This window comes from Salvelinus alpinus, chromosome 6 (assembly GCF_045679555.1).
Source record: "Salvelinus alpinus chromosome 6, SLU_Salpinus.1, whole genome shotgun sequence".
Classification (NCBI taxonomy): domain Eukaryota; kingdom Metazoa; phylum Chordata; class Actinopteri; order Salmoniformes; family Salmonidae; genus Salvelinus; species Salvelinus alpinus.
The window spans coordinates 5,831,882-5,855,422 of NC_092091.1; the positions used below are offsets into that span (position 1 = coordinate 5,831,882).

The 23,541-nt window shown below is 46.1% G+C and overlaps 1 protein-coding gene across 1 annotated transcript; it reads right to left on the reverse strand.

Annotated features, from left to right (window-relative positions):
- Positions 1 to 8,136: 8,136 nt before the first annotated feature.
- Positions 8,137 to 22,444, reverse strand: LOC139577461 (tripartite motif-containing protein 16-like). The gene is made up of 6 exons (XM_071404475.1): positions 21,616 to 22,444; positions 21,097 to 21,192; positions 13,148 to 13,381; positions 10,234 to 10,393; positions 10,049 to 10,108; positions 8,137 to 9,835 (listed from the first exon to the last, which is right to left on the reverse strand). The coding sequence occupies exons 1-6, from the start codon at positions 22,210 to 22,212 to the stop codon at positions 9,321 to 9,323; spliced, it is 1,662 nt and encodes a 553-aa protein (XP_071260576.1). The 5' UTR covers positions 22,213 to 22,444; the 3' UTR covers positions 8,137 to 9,320.
- Between the last annotated feature and the right edge of the window lie 1,097 nt (positions 22,445 to 23,541).

Below are 23,541 nucleotides of genomic sequence, written 5' to 3' on the forward strand. Positions count from 1 at the left end.
ACACTGGTTGTGAATCCAGCCAACATGTCAGAATTCAAATAGGCTTTTCAGCGAAAGCATACGATGCTATTATCTGAGCATAACACCATAGTAAACAAAAGAGAGAAAACATTCCAACCCTGCAGGCATGACACAAAACGTAGAAATAAAAATATAATTCATGCCTTACCTTTGACGAGCTTCTGTTGTTGGCACTCCAATATGTCCCATAAACATCACAAATGGTCCTTTTGATTGATTAATTCCGTCGATATATATCCAAAATGTCAAATTATTTGGTGCGTTTGTCCCAGAAAAACACTGGTTCCAACTTGCTCAAACGTGACGACAAAATATCTCAAAGGTTACATACTTTTGTTTTAATGTGTAAATATTATTACGCATTTTATTTTTGGACTTACGTCGAAAATAGCGTGATGGTGACGGGCGTAAAGAAGAACCGGGGGCTGTTTGCACCCCTGTTTCCTCATCTAATGTTGGATCCAAATCAATTATTCCCAGTAGCAGTTGTGTAAATGTCGGGTATCCTATAGACGTTAAGGAAATCTGCTTTTGTACTGCCTCTCCTGAAAGGTGGAGATCCTTCGCTACTTGACAACTATCGACCCATATCAACATCGTCTGTACTGTCAAAGGTACTGGAGTCCTTAGTTAGTAGGCAGCTGAAGGCCTACCTCGAAGAAAACAACATTTTAAATGGATGCAGTCAGGTTTTAGGTCTGGCCACAGCACTGTTTCAGCAACATTGAAGGTTTTAAATGACATCCACTGTGCTCTTGACAACAAGTGTGTCTGTCTTTATTGATTTGTCGAAGGCGTTTGACACCGTGGACCATGCTGTGTTAATGCAAAGGTTAAAATGTTGTGGAATTACAGGTCATGATCTAGACTGGTTTATAAATGACCTATCAAATCATACACAATGTGTAATGGCGGATGGTTGTAAATCTGAGTCCATAGAGTTGTGCTCAGGTGTTCCGCAAGGTTCTATTTTGGGCCCACTGTTGTTCCTTTTGTATATCAACAACATTGGGGATCTTAATGAAACAGCGGATGTTCATTTTGTATATCAACAACATTGGGGATCTTATTGAAACAGCGGATGTTCATTTTGTATATCAACAACATTGGGGATCTTAATGAAACAGCGGATGTTCATTTTTGTATATCAACAACATTGGGGATCTTAATGAAACAGCGGATGTTCATTTTTAAGCTGATACTGTTCTTTATTCAAGTGGTAGTTTATCTTTAGTAGTTTATCTTTAGTAGATTATCTTTATCTTTTGAAAATGCCTTAAGAGCATTTAACATCATACAACAGAATCTGTATGATTTGAAGCTGAATTTCATATACCAGGCATGTTACTAATCATGTCATTGCCACATTGTCTGGACATACTATAGAGCAAGTCAAAATGTACCTATATTTGGGTGTGTGGGTTGATGACAAGCTGAGCTTCACTGTTCATGTGGAGAACTTGATAAGGAAGCTCAAGCTGAAAATAGGTTTTAATTACCGGCATAAGGCTTGTTTTTCTCTGGAGGCCAGGAAGGAGCTGGTACGATGTACATTACTGGCGGTTTTAGATTTTAGTGATGTTATATATATGCAGGCCTCAACCACGACCCTGAGAGCACTTGATTCAGTGTATCATGCAGCCCTCAGCCACTACCCTGAGAGCACTTGATTCAGTGTATCATGCAGGCCTCAACCACTACCCTGAGAGCACTTGATTCAGTGTATCATGCAGCCCTCAGCCACTACCCTGAGAGCACTTGATTCAGTGTATCATGCAGCCCTCAGCCACTACCCTGAGAGCACTTGATTCAGTGTATCATGCAGCCCTCAGCCACGACCCTGAGAGCACTTGATTCAGTGTATCATGCAGCCCTCAGCCACTACCCTGAGAGCACTTGATTCAGTGTATCATGCAGCCCTCAGCCACTACCCTGAGAGCACTTGATTCAGTGTATCATGCAGCCCTCAGCCACTACCCTGAGAGCACTTGATTCAGTGTATCATGCAGGCCTCAGCCACTACCCTGAGAGCACTTGATTCAGTGTATCATGCAGCCCTCAGCCACTACCCTGAGAGCACTTGATTCAGTGTATCATGCAGCCCTCAGCCACGACCCTGAGAGCACTTGATTCAGTGTATCATGCAGCCCTCAGCCACGACCCTGAGAGCACTTGATTCAGTGTATCATGCAGCCCTCAGCCACTACCCTGAGAGCACTTGATTCAGTGTATCATGCAGCCCTCAACCACTACGCTGAGAGCACTTGATTCAGTGTATCATGCAGCCCTCAGCCACTACCCTGAGAGCACTTGATTCAGTGTATCATGCAGCCCTCAGCCACTACCCTGAGAGCACTTGATTCAGTGTATCATGCAGCCCTCAGCCACGACCCTGAGAGCACTTGATTCAGTGTATCATGCAGCCCTCAGCCACTACCCTGAGAGCACTTGATTCAGTGTATCATGCAGCTCTCAGCCACTACCCTGAGAGCACTTGATTCAGTGTATCATGCAGCCCTCAGCCACTACCCTGAGAGCACTTGATTCAGTGTATCATGCAGCCCTCAGCCACTACCCTGAGAGCACTTGATTCAGTGTATCATGCAGCCCTCAGCCACGACCCTGAGAGCACTTGATTCAGTGTATCATGCAGCCCTCAGCCACTACCCTGAGAGCACTTGATTCAGTGTATCATGCAGCCCTCAGCCACGACCCTGAGAGCACTTGATTCAGTGTATCATGCAGCCCTCAGCCACTACCCTGAGAGCACTTGATTCAGTGTATCATGCAGCCCTCAGCCACTACGCTGAGAGCACTTGATTCAGTGTATCATGCAGCCCTCAGCCACTACCCTGAGAGCACTTGATTCAGTGTATCATGCAGCCCTCAGCCACTACCCTGAGAGCACTTGATTCAGTGTATCATGCAGCCCTCAGCCACGACCCTGAGAGCACTTGATTCAGTGTATCATGCAGGCCTCAGCCACTACCCTGAGAGCACTTGATTCAGTGTATCATGCAGCCCTCAGCCACGACCCTGAGAGCACTTGATTCAGTGTATCATGCAGGCCTCAGCCACTACCCTGAGAGCACTTGATTCAGTGTATCATGCAGGCCTCAGCCACTACCCTGAGAGCACTTGATTCAGTGTATCATGCAGCCCTCAGCCACTACCCTGAGAGCACTTGATTCAGTGTATCATGCAGCCCTCAGCCACTACCCTGAGAGCACTTGATTCAGTGTATCATGCAGCCCTCAGCCACGACCCTGAGAGCACTTGATTCAGTGTATCATGCAGCCCTCAGCCACTACCCTGAGAGCACTTGATTCAGTGTATCATTCAGCCCTCAGCCACTACCCTGAGAGCACTTGATTCAGTGTATCATGCAGCCCTCAGCCACTACCCTGAGAGCACTTGATTCAGTGTATCATGCAGCCCTCAGCCACTACCCTGACAGCACTTGATTCAGTGTATCATGCAGCCCTCAGCCACTACCCTGAGAGCACTTGATTCAGTGTATCATGCAGCCCTCAGCCACGACCCTGAGAGCACTTGATTCAGTGGATCATGCAGCCCTCAGGTTCATTACAAATCAGAAACGTCTAACACATCATTGTGATCTCTACAGCGCTGTTGGCTGGTCGTCATGGACCTTGAGTAGGCTTAAACACTGGTAACACTGATTTATAAGGCCATGTTGGGTACAATGACATTATATCTCTGTTCTTTTTTAGTCAGGTCAGTAAATAAATATCAATTACAGTCCCATTCTGATTTGCTTCTAACAGAACCAAACATTAGAACAGGTCATGGTAGAAATAGTTTTAGTTACTCAGCTCCGTGGTCCTGGAATTCTCTCCTGAACATTTTAAAATGTGATGATCTAGTTTCGTTAGTGGAGTTTAAACACTTGATCGATGTATATATCATAGAAGATTGTAATTGTTTTTAGGCCAGCTGTTTTTTGTCAAGATTTTTTTGTTGTTAATGTAAAATGTAATTGTTGTACTGTATGTGTGTTTATAGTGTTGTTTAATGTTGTGTTAAATACAAACTATAATAAAAAAATCAATACAGGTACTGTATGTAGAACCATAGTAAAGACCAGTATGGACTATCAATACAGGTACTGTATGTAGAACCATAGTAAAGACCAGTATGGACTATCAATACAGGTACTGTATGTAGAACCATAGTAAAGACCAGTATGGACTATCAATACAGATACTGTATGTAGAACCATAGTAAAGCCCAGTATGGACTATCAATACAGGTACTGTATGTAGAACCATAGTAAAGACCAGTATGGACTATCAATACAAGGTGACCATTTAGAATGAGGCCCAGTTCAATGAGAGGAAGTCTTAACAGAACTAGGGGATGACAGACAGGAAGTGGGGGGGTGGAGATCTAATATATTGTTGTGCCGAACACTAAAGCATGATATTGTAATAAATCTACACCCTATTCCCTACGTAGAACACTACTTTAGACCTGGTCAGAAGCACCGTAGTGCACTACGTAGGGAATAGGGAACCATTTGGAACAGAGACAGTAATTCCCCTGAACATCTTCCTCTTCCTCATCTGGTTCTTGAACAGCCCTTCACTCCTCCCCTCTTCCTCCCCTCCTCCCTTTTCATTCTATTCTATCAGCCACACCACTAGCTCACCTCCACACAATACATTTACAAGTTAAAGACACACCTTGGAATAAATAACAAAGGAAAACTATTACTAGATGAAGTTTAGTGTTTTTTATTATTTCCCATCACCATAAATCATATTTAATCACTGAACAGTAGCAGACCTAACTTCATCTGTTCCTGACTCTGGATAGTGGATTAAAAAGACCATCAATCTCCAATGATATTAAAGTCCTATTCTGAACATTACTGATATACTGAGTGGCAAGTCAAGATATCTGCTGGTTTTATTGTTTGGTCAACAGCACCACCTGCTGGACAGGTTTAATGTTGCTGGACTGAGCAGTATGGGAGGATGAAAGATGACACATTTAGGGACGGTTTCCTGGACATCTACATTGAACATACTTTTTAGTCCAGGACTAGGATTAATCTGTGTCTGGGAAACCAGTCCATATAGTTTAGTAGAAAGTAAGTGATACCAGCTTGTAGTGGGCTGACTAGTCCTGAATTGTCCTTTAGTTCCTGGACCATTTTCCATGCAGCTCCAGGTGACAGAGAACACATCAATTAGGACCAACAAGCTGATCAATGATACTGAGGAGAATTACATAGAGACAGAGAACCAACTGAGAAAACATATCAATGGTTCTGAATGACAACCAATATACATCAACACCAGACATCATGATTCATGGAAATGTACAAGATTAAAACATTGCAATTACAAAAATATGAAAACATTGAATTTTAATTCATAACATCTTCTGAAAATCAAATCAGTTAAATAATTGTAGATAAAACAGAGCAGAATGAATCATCACATCTGGGGACCATCACCACCAGCATGACTAGTATCTATGTGGACCCTACTACAGTTTAACCAGCTCAGCTATAGACTACACCAGTATGACTAGTATCTATGTGGACCCTACTACAGTTTAACCAGCTCAGCTATAGACTACACCAGTATGACTAGTATCTATGTGGACCCTACTACAGTTTAACCAGCTCAGCTATAGACTACACCAGCATGACTAGTATCTATGTGGACCCTACTACAGTTTAACCAGCTCAGCTATAGACTACACCAGCATGACTAGTATCTATGTGGACCCTACTACAGTTTAACCAGCTCAGCTATAGACTACACCAGCATGACTAGTATCTATGTGGACCCTACTACAGTTTAACCAGCTCAGCTATAGACTACACCAGCATGACTAGTATCTATGTGGACCCTACTACAGTTTAACCAGCTCAGCTATAGACTACACCAGCATGACTAGTATCTATGTGGACCCTACTACAGTTTAACCAGCTCAGCTATAGACTACACCAGCATGACTAGTATCTATGTGGACCCTACTACAGTTTAACCAGCTCAGCTATAGACTACACCAGCATGACTAGTATCTATGTGGACCCTACTACAGTTTAACCAGCTCAGCTATAGACTACACCAGCATGACTAGTATCTATGTGGACCCTACTACAGTTTAACCAGCTCAGCTATCGACTACACCAGCATGACTAGTATCTATGTGGACCCTACTACAGTTTAACCAGCTCAGCTATAGACTACACCAGCATGACTAGTATCTATGTGGACCCTACTACAGTTTAACCAGCTCAGCTATAGACTACACCAGCGTGACTAGTATCTATGTGGACCCTACTACAGTTTAACCAGCTCAGCTATAGACTACACCACCTTGACTAGTATCTATGTGGACCCTACTACAGTTTAACCAGCTCAGCTAGAGACTACACCAGCATGACTAGTATCTATGTGGACCCTACTACAGTTTAACCAGCTCAGCTATAGACTACACCAGCATGACTAGTATCTATGTGGACCCTACTACAGTTTAACCAGCTCAGCTATAGACTACACCAGCATGACTAGTATCTATGTGGACCCTACTACAGTTTAACCAGCTCAGCTATAGACTACACCAGCATGACTAGTATCTATGTGGACCCTACTACAGTTTAACCAGCTCAGCTATAGACTACACCAGCATGACTAGTATCTATGTGGACCCTACTACAGTTTAACCAGCTCAGCTATAGACTACACCAGCATGACTAGTATCTATGTGGACCCTACTACAGTTTAACCAGCTCAGCTATAGACTACACCAGCATGACTAGTATCTATGTGGACCCTACTACAGTTTAACCAGCTCAGCTATAGACTACACCAGTATGACTAGTATCTATGTGGACCCAACTACAGTTTAACCAGCTCAGCTATAGACTACACCAGTATGACTAGTATCTATGTGGACCCTACTACAGTTTAACCAGCTCAGCTATAGACTACACCAGCATGACTAGTATCTATGTGGACCCTACTACAGTTTAACCAGCTCAGCTATAGACTACACCAGCATGACTAGTATCTATGTGGACCCTACTACAGTTTAACCAGCTCAGCTATAGACTACACCAGCATGACTAGTGTCTATGTGGACCCTACTACAGTTTAACCAGCTCAGCTATAGACTACACCAGCATGACTAGTATCTATGTGGACCCTACTACAGTTTAACCAGCTCAGCTATAGACTACACCAGCATGACTAGTATCTACGTGGACCCTACTACATTTTAACCAGCTCAGCTATAGACTACACCAGTATGACTAGTATCTATGTGGACCCTACTACAGTTTAACCAGCTCAGCTATAGACTACACCAGCATGACTAGTATCTATGTGGACCCTACTACAGTTTAACCAGCTCAGCTATAGACTACACCAGCATGACTAGTATCTATGTGGACCCTACTACAGTTTAACCAGCTCAGCTATAGACTACACCAGTATGACTAGTATCTATGTGGACCCTACTACAGTTTAACCAGCTCAGCTATAGACTACACCAGCATGACTAGTATCTATGTGGACCCTACTACAGTTTAACCAGCTCAGCTATAGACTACACCAGCATGGCTAGTATCTATGTGGACCCTACTACAGTTTAACCAGCTCAGCTATAGACTACACCAGCATGACTAGTATCTATGTGGACCCTACTACAGTTCAACCAGCTCAGCTATAGACTACACCAGCATGACTAGTATCTATGTGGACCCTACTACAGTTTAACCAGCTCAGCTATAGACTACACCAGCATGACTAGTATCTATGTGGACCCTACTACAGTTTAACCAGCTCAGCTATAGACTACACCAGCATGACTAGTATCTATGTGGACCCTACTACAGTTTAACCAGCTCAGCTATAGACTACACCAGCATGACTAGTATCTATGTGGACCCTACTACAGTTTAACCAGCTCAGCAATAGACTACACCAGCATGACTAGTATCTATGTGGACCCTACTACAGTTTAACCAGCTCAGCTATAGACTACACCAGCATGACTAGTATCTATGTGGACCCTACTACAGTTTAACCAGCTCAGCTATAGACTACACCAGCATGACTAGTATCTATGTGGACCCTACTACAGTTTAACCAGCTCAGCTATAGACTACACCAGCATGACTAGTATCTATGTGGACCCTACTACAGTTTAACCAGCTCAGCTATAGACTACACCAGCATGACTAGTATCTATGTTGACCCTACTACAGTTTAACCAGCTCAGTTATAGACTACACCAGCATGACTAGTATCTATGTGGACCCTACTACAGTTTAACCAGCTCAGCTATAGACTACACCAGCATGACTAGTATCTATGTGGACCCTACTACAGTTTAACCAGCTCAGGTATAGACTACACCAGCATGACTAGTATCTATGTGGACCCTACTACAGTTTAACCAGCTCAGCTATAGACTACACCAGCATGACTAGTATCTATGTGGACCCTACTACAGTTTAACCAGCTCAGCTATAGACTACACCAGCATGACTAGTATCTATGTGGACCCTACTACAGTTTAACCAGCTCAGCTATAGACTACACCAGCATGACTAGTATCTATGTGGACCCTACTACAGTTTAACCAGCTCAGCTATAGACTACACCAGCATGACTAGTATCTATGTGGACCCTACTACAGTTTAACCAGCTCAGCTATAGACTACACCAGCATGACTAGTATCTATGTGGACCCTACTACAGTTTAACCAGCTCAGCTATAGACTACACCAGCATGACTAGTATCTATGTGGACCCTACTACAGTTTAACCAGCTCAGCTATAGACTACACCAGCATGACTAGTATCTATGTGGACCCTACTACAGTTTAACCAGCTCAGCTATAGACTACACCAGCTTGACTAGTATCTATGTGGACCCTACTACAGTTTAACCAGCTCAGCTATAGACTACACCAGCATGACTAGTATCTATGTGGACCCTACTACAGTTTAACCAGCTCAGCTATAGACTACACCAGCTTGACTAGTATCTATGTGGACCCTACTACAGTTTAACCAGCTCAGCTATAGACTACACCAGCATGACTAGTATCTATGTGGACCCTACTACAGTTTAACCAGCTCAGCTATAGACTACACCAGCATGACTAGTATCTATGTGGACCCTACTACAGTTTAACCAGCTCAGCTATAGACTACACCAGCATGACTAGTATCTATGTGGACCCTACTACAGTTTAACCAGCTCAGCTATAGACTACACCAGCATGACTAGTATCTATGTGGACCCTACTACAGTTTAACCAGCTCAGCAGTACCAGAGAGACAAATCCCAGGATAGAGGGGCTGAGTGAATGTGGTCTGGACTCTGTGGACGAGGGTCATTGTGTCAGAGACACTGTAGAAGGACAGAGTACCTGCCTTGTGATCCAGGTACACTCCTACTCTGGAGGACTGAGGACATGATACTTTAGTCTCAACATTATTGTGTCTGAAACAATAACCACCATTATAGCACTGTAAACTCCAGGACTTGTTATTGTGTCCAAATCTATTACCTTTTCCTGTCCCTGTTCTGCTGATGTCTTTATATGAGACTGCTGTAATAACAACACCAGTCCCCTCCACCTCCCAGTAACAGCGTCCAGACAGACCCTCTCTACACAGAACCTGCCACCAGTAGGTGAATCTGTCTGGATGGTCAGGATATGGTTGGACTTGGTGTGTATAGGTCACCTTTCTGTTCCCTTTAGACAGAGAGAGGTGTGTGTTTGCTGTGTTTGGGTCCAGTGTGAGCTGACAGGAATCTGGGAGAAGAGCAGAGACCAATGAGGGGAGTCAGATACTGTATCTACCCTGTCTTTGATTAGAGCACAGCAGAGATCAAATCAGAGACATATGAGGAGTCAGATAGATACCCAGTCTTTGATTAGATCTACTATTGCTATATATTTCTAGAGGGATTGTTAGGAGTGTCAGTAAAAAGAGACTGTTAGTTACTTCACAATAAAGAGACTCACATTGTAACAACTGTTCTCTGGTCTTGGGCTCTGGAGGCAGTACAACATCCACTATATTCACTACAGACACACAAACACATTGACAGAGAGAGGGAATGTTATCATCAGACCATATTCCACATGTATATGACTAGTAGGGAACTTTCAATGGTCTAAAGTTGATGTTCTTATTGTTTTCAACACACCTGTAGTGGAGATCTTGGTCCATTCTCCTTTAAGGAAGTCTTCTAGTTTCTCTCTCAGTTCAGACACAGTCTTACTCACATCTCCAAAGTACTGAAGAGGACGGACAACGATGCTGGGTAAGTCTGAAGATACACTGATACTGGAGAGAGACTGATAACTCTGGAGAGAGAGAGAGAGAGAGAGAGAGAGAGAGAGAGAGAGAGACAGAGAGAGACACAGAGAGAGAGAGGGGGACAGACAGAGAGAGAGAGGGACGGACAGAGGGACAGAGAGAGGGGGACGGACAGAGAGAGAGAGAGGGACGGACAGAGAGAGAGAGAGACGGACAGAGAGAGATAGGGACGGACAGAGAGAGATAGGGACGGACAGAGAGAGATAGGGACGGACAGAGAGAGATAGGGACGGACAGAGAGAGAGGGACGGACAGAGAGAGAGGGACGGACGGACAGAGAGAGAGGGACGGACAGACAGAGAGAGAGGGACGGACAGAGAGAGAGAGATGGACGGACAGAGACAGAGAAAGGGGGACGGACAGAGACAGAGAGAGGGGGACGGACAGAGAGAGATAGGGACGGACGGAGAGAGAGAGGGACGGACGGAGAGAGAGAGGGACGGACGGAGAGAGAGAGGGACGGACGGAGAGAGAGAGGGACGGACGGAGAGAGAGAGGGACGGACGGAGAGAGAGAGGGACGGACGGAGAGAGAGAGGGACGGACAGAGAGAGAGAGAGGGACGGACGGAGAGAGATAGGGACGGACAGAGAGAGATAGGGACGGACGGAGAGAGAGAGGGACGGACGGAGAGAGAGAGGGACGGACGGAGAGAGAGAGGGACGGACGGAGAGAGAGAGGGACGGACGGAGAGAGAGAGGGACGGACAGAGAGAGAGATAGGGACGGACGGAGAGAGATAGGGACGGACAGAGAGACAGGGACGGACAGAGAGAGAGAGAGGGACGGACAGAGAGAGAGAGGGACGGACAGAGAGAGAGAGAGGGACGGACAGAGAGAGAGAGAGGGACGGACAGAGAGAGAGAGAGAGGGACAGACAGAGAGAGAGAGAGAGGGACGGACAGAGAGAGAGAGAGGGACGGACAGCGAGAGAGAGAGGGACGGACAGAGAGAGAGAGAGGGACGGACAGAGAGAGAGAGAGGGACGGACAGAGAGAGAGAGAGAGGGACGGACAGAGAGAGAGAGAGAGGGACGGACAGAGAGAGAGAGGGACGGACAGAGAGAGAGAGGGACGGACAGAGAGAGAGAGAGGGACGGACAGAGAGAGAGAGAGAGGGACGGACAGAGGGAGAGAGATGGACGGACAGAGAGAGAGAGAGAGGGACGGACAGAGAGAGAGAGATGGACGGACAGAGAGAGGGGGACGGACAGAGAGAGGGGGACGGACAGAGAGAGGGGGACGGACAGAGAGAGGGGGACGGACAGAGAGAGATAGGGACGGACGGAGAGAGATAGGGACGGACGGAGAGAGATAGGGACGGACAGAGAGAGATAGGGACGGACAGAGAGAGATAGGGACGGACAGAGAGAGAGGGACGGACAGAGAGAGAGGGACGGACGGACAGAGAGAGAGGGACGGACAGAGAGAGAGAGAGAGGGACAGACAGAGAGAGAGAGAGAGGGACGGACAGAGAGAGAGAGAGGGACGGACAGAGAGAGAGAGAGGGACGGACAGAGAGAGAGAGAGGGACGGACAGAGAGAGAGAGACAGACAGAGAGAGAGAGAGAGGGACGGACAGAGAGAGAGAGAGGGACGGACAGCGAGAGAGAGAGGGACGGACAGAGAGAGAGAGAGGGACGGACAGAGAGAGAGAGAGGGACGGACAGAGAGAGAGAGAGAGGGACGGACAGAGAGAGAGAGGGACGGACAGAGAGAGAGAGGGACGGACAGAGAGAGAGAGAGGGACGGACAGAGAGAGAGAGAGGGACGGACAGAGGGAGAGAGATGGACGGACAGAGAGAGAGAGAGAGGGACGGACAGAGAGAGAGAGATGGACGGACAGAGAGAGAGAGAGAGATGGACGGACAGAGAGAGGGGGACGGACAGAGAGAGGGGGACGGACAGAGAGAGATAGGGACGGACGGAGAGAGATAGGGACGGACGGAGAGAGATAGGGACGGACGGAGAGAGATAGGGACGGACGGAGAGAGATAGGGACGGACAGAGAGACAGAGAGACAGGGACGGACAGAGAGACAGAGAGACAGGGACGGACGGAGAGAGATAGGGACGGACGGAGAGAGATAGGGACGGACGGAGAGAGATAGGGACGGACAGAGAGACAGAGAGACAGGGACGGACAGAGAGAGAGACAGGGACGGACAGAGAGAGAGAGAGGGACGGACAGAGAGAGAGAGAGGGACGGACAGAGAGAGAGAGAGGGACGGACAGAGAGAGAGAGAGGGACGGACAGAGAGAGAGAGAGGGACGGACAGAGAGAGAGAGAGAGGGACGGACAGAGAGAGAGAGAGAGAGGGACGGACAGAGAGAGAGAGAGAGGGACGGACAGAGAGAGAGAGAGAGGGACGGACAGAGCGAGAGAGAGAGGGACGGACATAGAGAGGGTCGGACAGAGAGAGAGAGAGAGGGATGGACAGAGAGAGAGAGAGAGAGAGAGAGAGAGAGAGAGAGAGAGAGAGAGAGGACGGACAGAGAGAGAGAGGGACGGACAGAGAGAGAGAGAGGGACGGACAGAGAGAGAGAGAGGGACGGACAGAGAGAGAGAGAGAGGGACGGACAGAGAGAGAGAGAGAGGGACGGACAGAGAGAGAGAGAGAGGGACGGACAGAGAGACCGGGACAGAGAGATAGAGAGGACAACATAATGATGTAGATGAATAGTTTCACATGAAGTTAATTTCACATCACATGTAACAAGACTAAGGTAAGACAGTTTAGTTACCTGGAGGAAATGGATGTGATCCTCTGTGTGTGAGAGCTGCTCCAGCTCAGTGCTTCTCTTCCTCAGCTCAGCTATCTCCTGCTTCAGTTGCTCCAGGAGTCCTTCAGCTTGACTCACTTGAGCCTTCTCTTGGGCTCTGATCAGCTCCTTCACCTCAGAGCTCCTTCTCTCAATGGAGCGGATCAGCTCAGTAAAGATCTGATCACTGTCCTCCACTGCTGCCTTTGCAGAGCGCTGTTAAGAAAGAGAGAGAGACAGAGACAGAGAGAGACAGTAGGTACAGTAGCCTCTCTGCACCTCATTGAGTCAGAACACTGCCACCCTGCTCTCCAGGTCCACCAGGCCTTGTCCCCCCTCCTGGACAGACAGGTACAGAACACCTCTTGGTCCTGCTCTACTCTCCTCCCTCCTGGACAGACAGGTACAGAACACCTCTTGGTCCTGCTCTACTCTCCTCCCTCCTGGACAGACAGGTACAGAACACCTCTTGGTCCTGCTCTACTCTCCTCCCTCCTGGACAGACAGGTACAGAACACCTCTTGGTCCTGCTCTACTCTCCTCCCTCCTGGACAGACAGGTACAGAACACCTCTTGGTCCTGCTCTACTCTCCTCCCTCCTGGTACCCCCTCCAGTAGCCTGCCCCGTAGCAGAGCTAGACCCAGCCTCTGCCCCCTGAGTCCTAGTTGGCTGGACAATATAACGAGTCCAAACGGCCAAAGAACGTTGTCTGAGCTGGAATACTAGCGAGGCCATAGCAAATGAATTGAAACAAACCTTCACAGAGCCTCTTCTGACTGGAATGATCCTTAGAATTACATTTCCCCTAAATGGCACCAAAAAATGTCTCCCTTTTTATTTGACCACTAAAACCTGTTCTTAGGACGGAACTGGAAAATAACAACTTGTCTCCCCTCCTGGACCGCTTGGTGTTAAGTAGCAGACTAGGTGAAAAATCTGTAAATCGCCTTTTTTAGGCAGATTTAGTCACTTAACCCTAGTGGCTCTGGATAAGAGTGTCTGCTAAATGACTCACATGGAAACTTAAATACAAAGTTAACTAGATATAATTTGTGTCATTTATAGCCTGGCACAGATAGTAAAACTACATTAAATACAACGTTAACTAGATATCATCTGTGTCATTTATAGCCTGGTACAGATAGTAAAACTACATTAAATACAACGTTAACTAGATATCATCTGTGTCATTTATAGCCTGGCACAGATAGTAAAACTACATTAAATACAACGTTAACTAGATATCATTTGTGTCATTTATAGCCTGGTACAGATAGTAAAACTACATTAAATACAACGTTATCTAGATATCATCGCCACATAACTTATGTTGAATTTAAAAGACACCGTTAACGTTACCGTTAGCTAGCTCACAACGTCTGTTACACTGTAACTTACCGGCAGCCTCACATAAAAACGTATTGGTTAACAAAGCTTTGATTCTGACCAAAGTCTATAGTAGTGAAAAGTCTCTCTCTCTATTGTAACTTACCACAAATTGCCATCATAGCCTATCTACATGAATGTGTCCTGTCAGAGTCTTTTCCTCTCCGTTAACCGTTAGCTAGCAGTCTCGAGCCACAGCTGACGTTGACCACAATGAGCTACAAGTAGGACTGACGTCACTACCGGTGCAGCAGCCTCTGCAGCAGCAGCCTCCCCCGGGTCCTAGTGCCCGCCCGGTAACACGGTTAAGATGCGATGGAACGGTTGACGGGAAAACAACAAATCACAGAGAAAATATATTGACTGAGATATTGAATTGTTTAGGGTATCTTTAGCTTTGGCTTTAATACATTCTGAAAATACTTGAAAACCAAAATAAAAAAGAATAGTAGCCCTCCTCAGGAACCACAAAACCCTCACAGACTAACCTCTTCTTCTATGATATAATGGCGGTCCACAAACCAACGTTAAAGGTGCATGGCGCCACCTACTGTGCTGGAGTGTGTCCAATCACGGTTAACATCATTTCTAAATCCTCCTACCTAACTCAGAACTTCTGAGAAAATAAAAAAGAGTCCTACTAACTTCTAATAGACCCTCCCCCATCCCCCAAATCCCTTCCAAACCCCCCCCCAACCCCGTCCAACCTCAATGACCCTACACTTCAATCTTTCCCTCTCTTCAACATCCTTACAACAATATAACAACACATGCTCCACCGTTTCATTGACCACACCCTCCAGACACAAACCATTCACATGCTGCCAACCAGATGTAAGGACCAGTTCAATGTACAATGTCCTAAACACAATCGAGTAAACACCACCTCTTCCTTCCTAATCTGACCTTTGATCCTTGGTCCACCGACCTTTAGAGGACATATAAATGTCCCTTGTGCTCAGAGTCCCATCTCTTCTGCCACACATCTATCAAAATGTCTCTGATCTTACATTTGGCCTCACCTCTACCCAGTGGAACATTAATATAAATGATATCTTGTTTCAAAGCTCTTTTAGATAACTGGTCTACAATTTAATTTCCTTCCACACCTGAATGTGCTGGGACCCAGCAGAATCTCACTACTACACCCATTCTCTCAATTCTCCATAATAACATTAATACCTACAACTGTCCAACCAAAGCCACTGCCTTGTCTACTAGTATATTCCCAACAGTCATCTAGAACAGTAGCAGTGGGATGCTCAACCTCACAGCCTTTCAACCCAATAAGCTAATGACAAAAAAGGCCAAGCTTCCTGCCATCCAGGACCTCTATACCAGGCGGTGTCAGAGGAAGGCCCTAAAATTTGTCAAAGACTCGAGCCACCCCAGTCATAGACTGTTCTCTCTGCTACCGCAAGGCAAGCGGTACCACATTCCACATTGACTCTGTACCGGTACCCGCTGTATATAACCTCCACATTGACTCTGTACCGGTACGCCTTGTATATAGCCTCCACATTGACTCTGTACCGGTACCCCCTGTATATAGTCTCCACATTGACTCTGTATCGGTACACCCTGTATATAGCCTCCACATTGACTCTGTACCGGTACCCCCTGTATATAGTCTCCACATTGACTCTGTACCGGTACCCCCTGTATATAGCCTCCACATTGACTCTGTACCGGTACCCCCTGTATATAGCCTCCACATTGACTCTGTATCGGTACCCCCTGTATATAGCCTCCACATTGACTCTGTACCGGTACCCCCTGTATATAGTCTCCACATTGACTCTGTACCGGTACCCCCTGTATTTAGCCTCCACATTGACTCTGTACCGGTACCTCCTGTATATAGCCTCCACATTGACTCTGTACCGGTACCCCCTGTATATAGCCTCCACATTGACTCTGTACCGGTACCCCCTGTATATAGCCTCCACATTGACTCTGTACCGGTACCCCCTGTATATAGTCTCCACATTGACTCAGTATCGGTACCCCCTGTATATAGCCTCCACATTGACTCTGTATCGGTACCCCCCTGTATGTAGCCTCCACATTGACTCTGTATCGGTACCCCCCTGTATATAGCCTCCACATTGACTCTGTACCGGTACCCGCTGTATATAGCCTCCACATTGACTCTGTACCGGTACCCCCTGTATATAGTCTCCACATTGACTCTGTACCGGTACCCCCTGTATATAGCCTCCACATTGACTCTGTACCGGTACCCCCTGTATATAGCCTCCACATTGACTCTGTACCGGTACCCCCTGTATATAGCCTCCACATTGACTCAGTATCGGTACCCCCTGTATATAGCCTCCACATTGACTCTGTACCGGTACCCCCTGTATATAGCCTCCACATTGACTCTGTACCGGTACCCCCTGTATATAGCCTCCACATTGACTCTGTACCGGTACCCCCTGTATATAGCCTCCACAATGACTCAGTCAATGTGGAGGCTATATACAGGGGGTACCGGTACAGAGTCAATGTGGAGGCTATATACAGGGGGAACCGGTACAGAGTCAATGTGGAGGCTATATACAGGGGGTACCGGTACAGAGTCAATGTGGAGACTATATACAGGGGGTACCGGTACAGAGTCAATGTGGAGACTATATACAGGGGGTACCGGTACCCCCTGTATATAGTCTCCACATTGACTCTGTACCGGTACCCCCTGTATATAGCCTCCACATTGACTCTGTACCGGTTCCCCCTGTATATAGCCTCCACATTGACTCTGTACCGGTACCCCCTGTATATAGCCTCCACATTGACTCAGTATCGGTACACCCTGTATATAGCCTCCACATTGACTCTGTACCGGTACCCCCTGTATATAGTCTCCACATTGACTCTGTACCGGTACCCCCTGTATATAGCCTCCACATTGACTCTGTACCGGTACCCCCTGTATATAGCCTCCACATTGACTCTGTACCGGTACCCCCTGTATATAGTCTCCACATTGACTCTGTACCGGTACCCCCTGTATATAGTCTCCACATTGACTCTGTACCGGTACCCCCTGTATATAGCCTCCACATTGACTCTGTACCGGTTCCCCCTGTATATAGCCTCCACATTGACTCTGTACCGGTACCCCCTGTATATAGCCTCCACATTGACTCAGTATCGGTACACCCTGTATATAGCCTCCACATTGACTCTGTACTGTAACACCCTGTATATAGCCTCCACATTGACTCTGTACCGGTACCCCCTGTATATAGCCTCCACATTGACTCTGTACCGGTACCCCCTGTATATAGCCTCCACATTGACTCTGTACCGGTACCCCCTGTATATAGCCTCCACATTGACTCTGTACCGGTACCCCCTGTATATAGTCTCCACATTGACTCTGTACCGTTACCCCCTGTATTTAGCCTCCACATTGACTCTGTACCAGTACCCCCTGTATATAGCCTCCACATTGACTCTGTACCGGTTCCCCCTGTATATAGCCTCCACATTGACTCTGTACCGGTACCCCCTGTATATAGCCTCCACATTGACTCTGTACCGGTACCCCTGTATATAGCCTCCACATTGACTCTGTACCGGTACACCCCTGTATATAGCCTCCACGTTGACTCTGTACCGGTACACCCCTGTATATAGCCTCCACATTGACTCTGTACCGGTACCCCTGTATATAGCCTCCACATTGACTCTGTACCGGTACCCCCTGTATATAGTCTCCACATTGACTCTGTACCGGTACACCCCTGTATATAGCCTCCACATTGACTCTGTACCGGTACGCCCCTGTATATAGCCTCCACATTGACTCTGTACCGGTACCCCCTGTATATAGTCTCCACATTGACTCTGTACCGGTACCCCCTGTATATAGCCTCCACATTGACTCTGTACCGGTACGCCCCTGTATGTAGCCTCCACATTGACTCTGTACCGGTTCCCCCTGTATATAGCCTCCACATTGACTCTGTACCGGTACCCCCTGTATATAGCCTCCACATTGACTCTGTACCGGTACCCCCTGTATATAGCCTCCACATTGACTCTGTACCGGTACGCCCCTGTATATAGCCTCCACATTGACTCTGTACCGGTACCCCCTGTATATAGCCTCCACATTGACTCTGTACCGGTACCCCCTGTATATAGCCTCCACATTGACTCTGTACCGGTACCCCCTGTATATAGCCTCCACATTGACTCAGTATCGGTACGCCCCTGTATATAGCCTCCACATTGACTCTGTACCGGTACCCCCTGTATATAGCCTCCACATTGACTCTGTATCGGTACGCCCCTGTATGTAGCCTCCACATTGACTCTGTACCGGTACCCCCTGTATATAGCCTCCACATTGACTCTGTACCGGTACGCCCCTGTATATAGCCTCCACATTGACTCTGTACCGGTACCCCCTGTATATAGCCTCCACATTGACTCAGTATCGGTACGCCCCTGTATATTGTCTCGCTATTGTTATTTTACTGCTGCTCTTTAATTACTTGTTACTTTTAATTCTTATTCTTATCCATATATTTTTTTTTGTTGATTAGGATCTCGTAAGTAAGCATTTCACAGTAAGGTCTACACCTGTTGTATTCAGCATTTCACAGTAAGGTCTACACCTGTTGTATTCGGCGCATGTGACTAATACAATTTGATTTGATTTAGTAGGTCACTCCTACTAGATTTACCAGATGATAAACTATTCAATACAGACAGAGAATCTGAGCATCCTATAATTCTAACAGGTTGTACGTCCTCCACCCACTGGAGGACAACTATTATCACCAACAGTTCAACTGAGGGTACTGACAGTTCATCTGTTAGTCTTCTACATATCTGCACATCAAATTCAGGAAGGTAAACGCCTGCTCCTGTGTGCCCAGTATCTGGGTCCTTGGATCCATCTGGGAAAAGAGGTCAAAAAGCATAGAAACTTCTACCAATGAAATTGTCAACCAGTTTCCCTTCATCACTGACTTCTGACCAATAATTTCCTTTTGTCTACCAAGGTTAGATCAACAACAGGATCTGGGAGTAACCATGGAGGAACATCCCCTATCACCACAGAAGGGCCAACCTCCAACTCCCTCAAACCACTCTCATCAGCAAGCTTTCCAACTGTCCAACCAAAACCACTGCCTTGTCTACTAGTATATTCCCAACAGTCATCTAGAACAGTAGCAGTGGGATGCTCAACCTCACAGCCTTTCAACCCAATAAGCTAATGACAATTTTTTACACCGTATATCCAAAGGCATCTCACCTGCCTCCACTAGTAAGACACATACAGATGTTGATTTAAATGCACCAATACATATCCTTAAGGCTATATACTGGATTCTGTCCAGCTTCTGAAGACAAGTCTTTGCTGTTGTGTCATAAACTATACACCTGTAATCAATTGTTGTCCTGATCAGAGCTCTATAAATATCCATCAACGATTGTCTGTCAGCACCCCATTCATAACCAGAGACCCACACAACCAACTACCACGAAAGTGATGGAATGAGAGAGAGAGAGAGAGAGACATCGTTACAACACTGTACATAGACATAATATAACGTTTCTTCTTCTTTGGAGTTTAACGGTGGTTGGCATCCAATTGTTGCATTATCGCCCCCAACTGGACAAAATGGGAAAAAAAAGGGGAAATTATGATAATACTAAGTAACACCATTCCAACTAACCCTACACTCATTAAAAACCCACTACCCCATTCCACTACTTTGACCCTATCTGCTCCTGCACCATGCCAACTAACCCTACACTCATTAAAAACCCACTACCCCATTCCACTACTTTGACCCTATCTGCTCCTGCACCATGCCAACGACCTGGGAGGACGGGACACCACCACTCAACACACCCTGGAACTCTTCTGAAGTCAAATCTCGTATGACCAAATACTTCTCTGGTTCTGAACTCTTCACCACACGTTCTACCTCACTTAACTCTCCCTCATTCATTTACATTTCACCTCCAGAACTCAGTCTGGCGCACAACTCACACTGTTTGCAATTGAATTATAACATTTGAAATGTCTCTATTCTTTTGAAAATAAATGTTGTGTAATGTTTACAGTTCATTCACGATTGTTTATTATCTACTTCACTTGCTTTGGCATAGTAAAGATATGTTTCCCAAGCCAATAAAGATCTTTGAATTGAATAGAGAGAGAGAGAGCTCCATGTTAATGTATAGGGGACATGAGTCAGTCATGGTTACTCATGGTTATGTGATGAGGTAGCCCCGCCTGCTACTTCTAAATCAGTGTCGGTCCAATAGGGAATGTCCTCTTGGTGTAACGGTCAAGATGTTGGTTTCTCCCACGGTAGACCTGGGTTCATATCCCGTCAGTTACATTAAACAGTCTATTCTCTGAAATGGGTCAAGACAGCCTGTTCACAACAGTGGGGTCAGTGGGATTGGATAGGGGCCCCTCTCTCTCTCTCTCTCTCTCTCTCTTTCTCTTTCTCTGACTGGAGAAGAGAAGTGAAATGGTGTGTCTCCTCTGGTCAACAATACTCACCTTGAAAGACTCCACAGCCTGTTGGAGCTCCTTCAGCTCCTTCTCTCTCTCCTGGAATCTCTGATGGACCTTCTGCTGACTCATCCCCAGCTGCCTCTGTGGAGAATCACTCTTCAATGAGCTATCAAGCTTTATTAGTCCAGTAGATCAATAGTATAGTAATGTGACATAGGACCCATAGAGAGGAAGGTCTACAATCCCGAGGAAGTCCCTTTACAATATGATATTATGTTGCTATGTGAATGATTATAGTTTTTATGGTGGGCTTACATGTATCAAGGGGTTGACACTGAACTTTGAACTCATAAAAGGCCCTTCAGAATGATAATAGTGTTTGACTTTAGAAAATGGTGATACATTTGGAGAATCTGGGTTAACATATCTATATACTCAAGGTTTGTGTTCATATTTGTGAATCCATTTCATTTGATTTCTCTCTAGTTCAAACAGATTTAGTTCCTACTGTATCTTTAATTCTTTGTTTATCAGACAGTCACCAACAAGTTGTTCTGGTCTTACCTGTTTCTCAGTCCTCTCTGCTGCAGCTGACACTGTATCATGGCCTTTATGTTCATCCATTGTACACAGCATACAGATACACTGCTGATCGGTACGACAGTAAACCTCCAGCAGTTTGTCATGATGAGAGCAGATCTTCTCCTGTAGTTGTGCGGTGGCTTTGACCAGCTTGTGCTTCTTCAAAGCAGGAAATTCATAGTGAGGTTGGAGGTGAGTCTCACAATAAGAGGCCAGACACACCAGACAGGACATGAGGGCTTTCTGCTTTCTGGTCCCAGTGCAGAAATCACACGCCACATCTCCAGGTCCAGCATAGCACAGAGCAGGAGGGGGAGCAGCCTGGAGTCCTGTCTTCTTCAGTTTCTCCACCAGCTCAGCCAACATGTTATTTTTCCTCAGATTAGGCCTTGGAGTGAAGGTCTCTCTGCACTGAGGACAGCTATAGACCCCTTTCAGAACATCCTGATCCCAGCAGCCCTCAATACATATTCTACAGTAATTGTGTCCACAGGCAGTAGTGACCGGCTCCTTCAGTAGATCCAGACAGACAGAACAACAGAACTGGTCCTGGTCCAGCAGATCTCCCTGTTGAGCCATTTGGACAGTTGTTCACTCTCACACAGACAGACGACAAAGAGACTCAGATCAGTTTCGTTTCCTCAGAAGAGAGTTTGTGGGAGGGGGAGGGACATCCTGGTTCTGCCAGAGGGGTGGGGTTAGAAGGAGGGAGGGGTTAGAGGAATGGAGGAAGAGAGAGAGGAACTGCATGCAACAGCAAGAGGGAGACAAATAGTTTTGTTCCAATGTTAGAGCCCTTAACATGGAACAAATGACATAATGAATCTTAAAATGTGAGTTGTTAGAATATCTGAAGGGTAACAGTTTCTATGAAGTAAGTATCATTATTTTAATGACCTTTATAATGCCTTATAACACACCTATGTGTTGTAATTAATCAATAAGGCCTGAGGAGGTGTGGTATATGGTTAATATACAGCACCACGGATAAGGACTGAGGAGGTGTGGTATATGGTTAATATACAGCACCACGGATAAGGACTGAGGAGGTGTGTTATATGGTTAATATACAGTACCACGGATAATGACTGAGGAGGTGTGGTATATGGTTAATATACAGCACCACGGATAAGTACTGAGGAGGTGTGGTATATGGTTAATATACAGTACCACGGATAAGGACTGAGGAGGTGTGCTATATGGTTAATATACAGCACCACTGATAAGGACTGAGGAGGTGTGGTATATGGTTAATATACAGCACCACGGATAAGGACTGAGGAGGTGTGGTATATGGTTAATATACAGCACCACGGATAAGGACTGAGGAGGTGTGGTATATGGTTAATATACAGCACCACGGATAAGGACTGAGGAGGTGTGGTATATGGTTAAGGGTATATGGTTAATATACAGCACCATGGATAAGGACTGAGGAGGTGTGCTATATGGTTAATATACAGTACCACGGATAAGGACTGAGGAGGTGTGGTATATGGTTAATATACAGCACCACGGATAAGGACTGAGGAGGTGTGGTATATGGTTAATATACAGTACCACGGATAAGGACTGAGGAGGTGTGGTATATGGTTAATATACAGCACCACGGATAAGGACTGAGGAGGTGTGGTATATGGTTAATATACAGCACCACGGATAAGGACTGAGGAGGTGTGGTATATGGTTAATATACAGCACCACGGATAAGGACTGAGGAGGTGTGGTATATGGTTAATATACAGTACCACGGATAAGGACTGAGGAGGTGTGGTATATGGTTAATATACAGTACCACGGATAAGGACTGAGGAGGTGTGGTATATGGATAATATACAGCACCATGGATAAGGACTGAGGAGGTGTGGTATATGGTTAATATACAGTACCAAGGATAAGGACTGAGGA

Coding starts and splice junctions, on each gene's coding strand:
- LOC139577461 (XM_071404475.1), bottom strand. CDS start 22,212: ATGGCTCAACAGGGAGATCTGCTGGACCAGGACCAGTTCTGTTGTTCT. Junction 10,109..10,233: donor GACCAAGATCTCCACTACAG/GTGTGTTGAAAA, acceptor GTGTGTCTGTAG/TGAATATAGTGGATGTTGTA. Junction 9,836..10,048: donor CAGAGAACAGTTGTTACAAT/GTGAGTCTCTTT, acceptor CTCTTCTCCCAG/ATTCCTGTCAGCTCACACTG.